The following is a 9358-nucleotide window of genomic DNA, read 5'->3' as shown; positions in this document are numbered from 1 at the left end:
ATATATTTGGGACACACAAGTGCTATAGGTGGATATACACATTACAAGAGTTTTCAATTATATAACATATCTAAGTCACACTATTAAAAGTTTTTGGTTTTGTAAATTTTTCACATATTTCCATTTTCAAAATCTTCCATTCTAGCATTTTAAAATTAAATGGCATTTAACTTTAATAATGTACGAATTGCCACTTCTTTCATAAATTTTTGCTAAACTATTTCAGTAACTTAAACTCTCCAGTGCAAATTTAAACACACACACACACACACACACAGTCTAAGCACTGGTTTTGAGGAAATTTGTTATACTAGTATATGATGTATACCAATTTAGAATTTTACCATATTCCAATATCCTGGGAGTTAACTTGACTAGCTAGTCCAATATAATATATGCAATAACAAAACAAATTATGATAGGTAGGTTTGTATATTGACAATTAAAATGATTTCATATATCTAATATTTCTAGCAGCTTTTAATATATTGAAAAGGGCATACCTCGTGAAATATTAAAGTAAATTACATCATTTCGAGGAAGAAAATGACAATCATACCTATTTAGTTTTAATTAAATACTAGGGCAAGATTACTTGTACATTTTAATTTTTTAACTAAAAGTATTTTTTTGCTTCTATACTTGTGAAGGCAGAGAGATATACTTTTATCACAGACCAACACTGGCAGTGAGAATGACCTATACTTTTAGGTAATGTCGAAATTGTCTGAAGGGTACAAGCCTAAGAATAAGGGAGGCATCATCATTAACTGGTATCATACCTGAGGATCCTTAGAGATTTTAAAAATAAGATATTTGTAGCTTCCACCATGTTACCGCACAGTGTGACAGGGTGCATTCTTTTTAGGCCAGGAGGTGAGTTCAAGAGCTGTTTGTTGTTCAGAGCTCCGTCCAAAGTAAATCACCTTTTGACAAGTTCTAATTTAAGTTGTACCTGTGTGTGCAGGTGTCAGCCTCTTTCATAGCTGCAAGAAAAGACCCATTCCGATTCGTCTGTATCCTTCCCCGACAACACAGGATCTTTCCCCACAGTGGTGTGTTTCTGCTTCGCCAGCCGCCTTTGCTTTGGATATTGCAGGGATATTGCAGGGGCGGTGGGCAGGCCTGCGGGAAAGGGCGCAGCGGGCGGCAGTAGGTGGGCTGGCGCTCCCTCCCTCAGGAGCACGCGGTGCTGCCTGGCGGCTGCGGGGTGCGACGCCGGAGAGGAGGACGGTGAAGCTCCCAGCAGGGGGGCAGGGGAGGCAATGGCAGCGAAGGCGAGACGCGCCCTCAAAGGTGTCCTTCCCGCAGGGAGAACTCACCTCAGGGAACAGCTACAAGGAAGCTGGCGCCAGGGCCTGGCCGCGGTCCCGGCGCACCTGGTCACCTGTCCATCCGGTGGCGGCGGGCCCTGGGGCCGGGCTGGGGGGGCGGGCGGGGGGACTGGCTGGGCCGGGAGGGGGGGGGGGCGCCCGGCTCCGCCCCTCGGAGGCGCTGCGCAGGCGCAGTGGCCCTACCGCAGGCAGGGGGCGGCAACATGGCGGAGTGAGCGGCGACGGTGGGGCTTCACAACAACAGTGGCGCCGGTAGTGGCGGCTGTAGCCGTGTCCGCAGCGTCGCCGCAGCCCGGGCTCCAGCTGCGGCCAGCGCCGCGGCCCGCAGGGCGCCCCGGCCTTTCCGGGGGGGGGGCGGCGGCATCTCCGCCAGGCGCGGCCGGGCCGGGCGGCCGGAGGGGGAGAGCGAGGCGGCGGCACAGCTGCTCCGGAGAGCGGGCAGCGGCGCGGCCCCCGCCGGGCATCAGCCTGAGGGGAACCACCGCCTCGGCCGGCGGGGCTGAGGCGCAGGCGGGAGGGAGCTCGGCGTCGGCGCCGGTGGATGCTGGGCCTCCGAGGCGACGCCGGGGGGCGGAGGACGCGGCAGGTGTAACGGTGCCGGCGGAGGCAGCGCCTCTGCTTTTCCCTGCTCAGGCGCCGGGCGGATGGCGAGTGACAAGCCAGGCCCGGCGGGGCTAGAGCCTCAGCCCGGAGGGCTCATCGCTGTCGGGGCCGGAGGCGGCGGCGGGGGCGGCGGGATGGGCGAAGCCAGGGGCCCGTCCGCCTCCGGCGCGGTGGTGCTGCCCGCGGGGATGCTTAACCCCTCCGTGCCGATCCGCAACATCCGGATGAAATTCGCAGTGTTGATTGGACTCATACAAGTCGGAGAGGTCAGCAACAGGGACATCGTGGAGACGGTGCTCAATCTGGTAAGGGAAGAAGCCCGCTCTTGCCTCCCAGCCCCCACAGCTCCCTGCACCCGGGTCGCCGCGCTGCGCATCCCCGCGGGTCGGGATCGTCCAGCCGGTGCTGCCGGCGGGTGACCTGCCAGCCGCGGCCCTAGCCAGCCGCCGCCTCGGTCTCCTCGGGTCCTCTTTTGCCACCTGAGCGCAGTGTCCAATTTAATGACTAGCAAATCGTTCCTTTCCGTGCAGGTTTTGGGTCGACTTGAGAGTTAGTTGGGGGGAGAGGAGGCCTCCCTTTCTCTGGAGTCCTTTCGCTCACGCAGTTAATTGTCCCTGGGGTCGCTCCGCGAGGAGGAAAGCCGGGTCCCTGGAGTCTGAGCTCCCCGGTGCTTCTGAAATGCGAGGAGCGCCTGAGCTCGAACTCGAGCAGCTGGGTGTGATGTTTTCGAATGACGATGGAGTGTTGAGGCTATGTCCCCCGACCTTCATCTCTATTAGGCAGCCTTTCTTTCTTTGTAATGTTGTTCTGAATGTGCTCACCTCTTTAGTTGTGTGTGTGGTGTGGTGTGTGTGTGTGTGTGTGTGTGTGTGTGTGTGTGTGCACGCGCGCGCGGGTATTCACTTGCGCCCCCACAACATGTTAAAATGTGAGGGCACTAAATCATACAGGTTGGTTTCTGTGGTTGTCTTAGCGTGGCATATGGATAAAGATTAAAGAGAAGGTGCTACATGCAGCCCTAGGTTTTTTGTTGCTGTTGTTGTTATGTGTGTGTGTTATAAGAAAGCTTTACTGCAGAACTGTGTATGACTTAGGTTTTACGCTATCTACTGAGGCTAAGAAGCGTTCAAAATATTAGGGGAAGAAATATATTTCACATAATTAAGAGCAGTTCATTTTTCATGTTTTATAAATGCAGTTTTTTGTTGCAGCAAAGCTTTTCAACAGTTTCCTTTACAGTAGTATTTGACATTAAGTAGGGTTCAGTTTTGAAAGGCAAGGCTTAAATCAGGAGCAGCCAGCTGACTATTGTATTTAATGTGGAGTCACAGCAATAGAAACTGCTTGCAAGGAGATTTTATGACACCCAGGTACTCTGATTTTTCAACCCATTATTTTTATTTGCTTTATTGGAAAACTGAAAGGATGCTGCAGCTATAGCAGTAGTGCCATGGATTAGATAATGTCTATAGTTTATGCACCTCTTAAATTCACAGAGAAGTTAAAGCTGTTTTTTTTTTTTTTTTTTTTTTTTTTCTCTTTTTGCTAGTGTTCAAATCTAAGATAGGAGAATATCTGTCCTTGTTTTGTTATGTTTACTACTGTTTAAATACAGACCACCACTTTCTGTTTCTTTTTACCCTTAAATATGTCAGTTGTAACTTTGGGTAAAGTTGTAAGTTTGAAATCAGCTGTAAGTTTGGGTAACGTTACCACATTGATATAAGTTACCACATTGATATAACCGGATTATTTTTAAAAACATCAATAGAAATATTGAGAGTTTTAATTTTAATCAGCTGCAAATAGGAGTTTAGTGCATGTCTTCTTTAGTTTTCCCTTTTAAAAGAAAAGAGGTGAGATCTCAACATATGTTAGTGTTTTAGCAGGTACTGTATTCTATAACTTTATTTCTGTAAATTTAAAAGAACACATTTATAGTGTTTTTCCAGTTTTCACCAAACCAATACCAATTTTACTTTAAAAGATGTGCTATTAGGTTATTTTAACAACTGGTTTCATGCTTACTTAATACATTTTAACGTGATAAGAGGCAATAGAGCCCTCACAAGCTGGAAACGGATTTGAATGGGTTTGGAATCTGCAGCAGTAGCAATGTCTGCTAGATCAATCCTTAACAGATGGGGTTCTATAGATACACACTAGATTAAGAAAGGATGTGAAATATTTATTTTGAGGTTAAAAAATGCATTTAACTCTCTTCAGTGCAATAAAAATCTCCCATGAAGTCTCATATGCAAACATTATTGTAGAGATTAACTTGTACTATTAAGGTTTAGATTAATCAAAAATAAGTTAGCACAGAAATGGTATATCCCCACATCTACTTATCACCTTGTAACTGCATTGATTTTTGGAATAAACAGAGTTAGGTTTAAAAGTTCTTCGTATGTGTTTAAAGAATACAATGAATCTTTAAGTGAAACTTTTGGGGAAAACAAATGACAAAAGGAGCTATTTGCTATTTAAGTTAATTATATTGATTGTGGAAAACATATTGGTCATATGAAGGGTCATATTTTCTGAACAGTAGGTTTAGGTCTTTATCTTTCCAATATATTCATGATGAAAATGTCCTGTGAAAACTTAAGCTGATTCTGAAAATATTTGGAAATCTTAGGAATTTAAAAATAATTATAAAACTTAATTCTATTTGTTTAATAAGTATAATCCTGTAAAATCCATTTAGGACACTCAGTGATTTGTTAGAGATTGAAAACCCCTAAAGTGGGGTTCTCTCTAAAGTGAGTTTTTTTAAAAAAAATCTTAATTTAAAACATTAAATAAAAATGATAAGTAGAAATAGAATAATATCTATCACGGCCCTTTATGACAAAAAAGAGAAAAACTAGTGAAAATTGAAAACAGTAGAGTTTCTGCCTTAAACAGTACTCTTAGTCACCTCTTAAAAATACTTTTCTTTCTATTTTTTCCTTATACATTCTTTATATATAACATGAGACTACTAATAATTGCTTTTTAGGTGCTGTTTTTCACTTGTCTCAAAAACTAAAAGTTTTGCAGAGTAAAGTTTAGGCATGCAGCAAAATATGAGAGCTTCTTCAACACAGCCGTGGTTATAATTTTTTGCTTCTATTTGTTAAGGTAGAAATGTGTTTTCATTACTCAGGTGGATTGTGGGTGTTTGTTAAAAATTTTTATATGTATAAAGAAAAAAATGAATAATTTTCATTGTAGATGGCTATATTTTTCATAAAAATATTATCACTGACTTAAAACATTCATATATGGGATGGATAGCATCTGAAAGCTGAGTACATTGGTTTGTAAATAATGTTACTTGAGAGCATATTGTCAAGGATTTTGCATTGTAGCTTTACTAATGAAAGAAAAACTGATCATCAACAAACTTTGATTTAGAGAGGAATTACTTAATGTGGTAGTATAAGCGCATTTATAGAAAAAAATTTGACTGTTTCAGTTATAAAGCAGGCATATTACATAATTCATTGCTTCCTTAACATGTTTTTATAAGATTTTTCCTTCCTTGAGGTAAATGCTATGTAAATATCATGTGTTATTTGTTTATAATATGAAAGTTTATTTTTATCAAACATTTTAATATGAGCATATTTTTAGAAAAGATAAAGTAGAGAATTAATATTTACTTAATGAAAGAATGCACAGTGGGAATTTTTGAAATAGCTATCTATAATTCTATAGCATTTAATTTGTAGATATTTTCCCCCCATGAATTTGAGTGTGATATATCAGTGTATCCTTATTTGTAGAAAATGGTCATTTTTTTCCCCGTTTAAGTGGCACATTGTATATTGTATTAAAAATATAACAAGACACTTTCAGGGGATTTTGTGGGCTAAGTTCTTTTTTTGGCATATTGATAATATATTTTGGTAAAAAGGAAATTTCTAAGTTATTCTATACTTTTGTTTCTTGGAGTTTATTTGAAGCTTGATAATCAGAATAATTTTCAATGAAAAGATACTTACAATTTTATAAACAAAAGTATGTTCTGTATTTGAACTAAGTTTATTTTAAAAATATGAAGCATTTTGGAATAATCTTAATATTAATAAAACCACATTTATTTATATTAAAATAATTTCTTGCATTTTACTTTATGTTGACATGTAAGCTTTTCATATTAACTTGAATTATATTTTATTCTTGCTATTGGGTGTTGAAAATGGAATTAAAATGCATATGTAATTATTGAACTTTCTGAATCTTGAGTTCTTTGGTTTTCCACAGAATTACTAATTTTGTCATAGAATGACTCTTAAGTTGCAAATATTCTATAGCCAGTCTATAGTCAAGTTTTATTACTTTTAAATAAGTACTTTGTATATTGCTAGTTTTTGGCAAATTCGGTGCTCTTAATTAAATGTATCTGTAGGATCTCTCTGCTTTTGTTATTTTTCTCCAATACAATGTAAAGAAATTTATTGGTTCTAGCAGACCCAACCCCCATATTGGTTCCCTGATGTAGCTGTATTATACTAGTAAAATTCAGTCGTCTATCTTTTTGACTAGTATTTAAATATTATTTTGCATAAGTTTTATAGGTTTTTTATTTCTTGCCTATACAGCTCATGTGTTACGAAGATATACCTGTCACTCTCTGGTATTATGGTTTACAGGTGGTTCCCCTCCTATGCTGTGAACTCCAAGAGGACAGGAACCTATCTTATATATATATATTGATTCTTTGTATTTCTGGGTTTTTGATAGGTTAATGCATTTTGAGTATACAGGATAACATTATTAGGCAGAAGATCAGTTTCTGAAATTCTGTTCAACTGTAGGGACCAGACCCAAGATCTTTAAATAAATTAGACTCATGTCAAATTAATATATTGTTTATTCCTACGACTAGAAATGTGTGTTGAATATGTATGATGTTATTTATATAGTCATTATTATATATGTAAATGTTATTTTAAATTGGTATCCTGCAAAAAGTAGGAATCTGATAAAAACTTTTCAGTAAACCTATGTTTGTCAAATATATAAGGACATAACAAAGATTGTATTATTATTAATAAAGAATACATAGTGCATTGAATAGAAATTTAAAAAATGATTGTTAGCATTTGTCATATTACCAGGAATAGTGGATATCTCTTATTTTTGTCTATCTAGCATAATGGTAATGAAATGGGGAGCCACAGGGACAGTCCCAGGACTTGTGTTGGAACTCCTGTTAGCACTGCTGAACAAGTCAGCTCATTCCATAGTTGTTGATGCCTGTGTTAGAATTTGACCAAAAGTGAATCCAAGAGCAAGAAATGTGTTTATCATTCTGCTTGAGAACCTGAAGTTCTCTATGCTATAGTAATTATTCATCAAATTTTCTCTTTTAAAGCTTATTATTATTATTGTGATAAGCTTGAAGTCTGTTTAAATTGGGTTTTTGTTACTTATAAATGGAAAGGATACTTAGAAGTGTAGACATCAGTAACTGGAAATGGGACATTGTAAGGATCAGGCCTTAAAGGTTGAAATAGAATGCAAGGCAGCCAGGATTTTGCTTTCTCTACCAATTCCTCTTAAGGAATTATAGAGCAGCTGTTTGAATTGTCACCTGTGTTATTTTTGCTCATGAAACTACTGAGACTGGAACTTTAGTGATGACAGAGTGTTTGGGGCATGTCTCAGGGCCTTTAATAATGCCTTATAAGAGGAATTAGCTTTGGTCCAAGCTGGCATGCCTGAAATTATAGAGGGAAGAGAATATTGTCTTTCCAACTAAGAGAGGCCCTTTCTGTCCTCATCGGCACCGTCCAAAATAGTAGTGAATCAGAATACATACCTAGAACCTTGAAGGTTGAAAAGCCCTAATTTTTGATGAGTTTAAATTAGAACCAGGTAAAGTTTTGTCTTATAAGCTTCTCCCAAGCATCTCATGTATATTTCCGACTTCTCACCAGAGTAACAATCCAGTTACTAAAGAGCTTTAAAAAGGGTGCAACTAGGGAACAAATGCTAGGTAGAATAGCTGTGTCTGTTACACAGCTTATTGTTTCACATTGCTTCCCGGAAAATAATTAAGCTGAGGGTTAAGGAGATGAGTCCTGTGAAGGCCTGTTGCTTTGAGACTGAATATTGCTAGGAAACTGGAAAGGTGGCAATTTAGATTCATATACTGTATCCTGACAAGATCTCTGTCTTTGTTTGCTAATTTAACCAGTTGCCTGAAGTAAATTGATCAAAACCTTATTAAGCTTTTAGGGAAACTATTTCCATGGTTAACTTCAAGCCAGGTAACAAAGGCCTCTATTCTTGTATTTCAAAGGCAGTTCTCAGGAGGAAGTTGGCTGCAAAAGCAGTACAACTACCCTGTTTCCCCAAAAATAAGACAGTGTCTTATATTAATTTTTGCTCCCAAAGATGCGCTAGGTCTTATTTTCAGGGGATGTCTTATTTTTCCATGAAGAAGAATACGGTACACATTTATTGTTAAATGAAAATAAAGGAAATGTATTACCTGTATACGGTACGGGAGTACGGTAGTTGTCAACACAAACCAGACAAACTGAATCCTACAGTATCAAGAATTTATTCATTTATTCAATGACAATCATGTCATCATCTTCTGGAACATCATCATAACAATCCAATTCCTGAATTTCCTGGTGAATTTCTTGTGATTCCATTTCTTTCAGAATCAGTGGACCAAATTTTTCATGTTTAGCAATAGCAGTGTCTTTATGTCCCATAGATTTTGGATAGTTGTGTTTTCACTGTCATTTGTTTCCAGGATGTTTTTAATTTCTTCTTTGATTTCTCTGGTAACCCAGTCCTTGTTTAATAGCATACTGTTTAGTCTCCATGTGTTTGATTTCTTTGCATTATTTTTATTGTAATTAATTTCCAGTTTTATGCCACTATGATCTGAGAAGATGCTTGATATGATTTCTATCTTCTTGAATTTGAAGACACTTTGCCTATGTCCCAACATTTGGTCTATCTTTGAGAATGTCCCATGTGCGCTTGAGAAAAATGTATATTCTGTGGCTTTAATTCCATCTGGTCTAGTGAGTTACTTAGGATTGATATTTCTTTGCTGATTTTTTGTTTAGATGATTTGTCAAAGGGTGACAGTAGGGTATTAAAATCTCCTACTATGATTGTATTGCTATTAATCTCTCCCTTAATGTCCTCCAGCAGTTTTTTTTATGTATTTGGGTCCTCCCATATTGGGTGCATATATGTTTAGCAGGGTTATTTCTTCTTGTTGGATTGCTCCCTTTAGTATTATGAAGTGGCCTTCATTATCTCTTGTTATGTCCTTCACTCTGAGATCTAATTTGTCAGATGTAAGTATTGCTACCCCAGCTTTTTTTTTCATTTCCATTCGCCTGGAAAACCTTTTTCCATCCCTTCACCTTCAGTCTTTGTGCATCTTTTTTTCTGAA

At 39.1% G+C, this 9358-nt stretch overlaps 1 protein-coding gene across 5 annotated transcripts in view; it reads left to right on the top strand.

Moving 5' to 3' along the window:
* The first annotated feature begins 1504 nt into the window (after positions 1–1504).
* NBEA (neurobeachin) overlaps positions 1505–9358 on the top strand; it is a 798235-nt gene continuing 790381 nt past the window's right edge. For all 5 annotated transcript variants that reach the window (XM_036455167.2, XM_036455161.2, XM_036455163.2 and 2 more), the window contains exon 1: positions 1505–2242. In XM_036455167.2, coding sequence (XP_036311060.1) covers positions 1979–2242 — 264 coding nt within the window. In that variant the 5' untranslated portion in view covers positions 1505–1978. The remainder of the gene's footprint in view (positions 2243–9358) is intronic.

Source organism: Pipistrellus kuhlii, unplaced genomic scaffold (assembly GCF_014108245.1).
Source record: "Pipistrellus kuhlii isolate mPipKuh1 unplaced genomic scaffold, mPipKuh1.p scaffold_m20_p_3, whole genome shotgun sequence".
Lineage (NCBI taxonomy): Eukaryota > Metazoa > Chordata > Mammalia > Chiroptera > Vespertilionidae > Pipistrellus > Pipistrellus kuhlii.
Note: the sequence above shows the minus strand (reverse complement) of the source record. Positions and strands in the feature narration are given on the sequence as shown.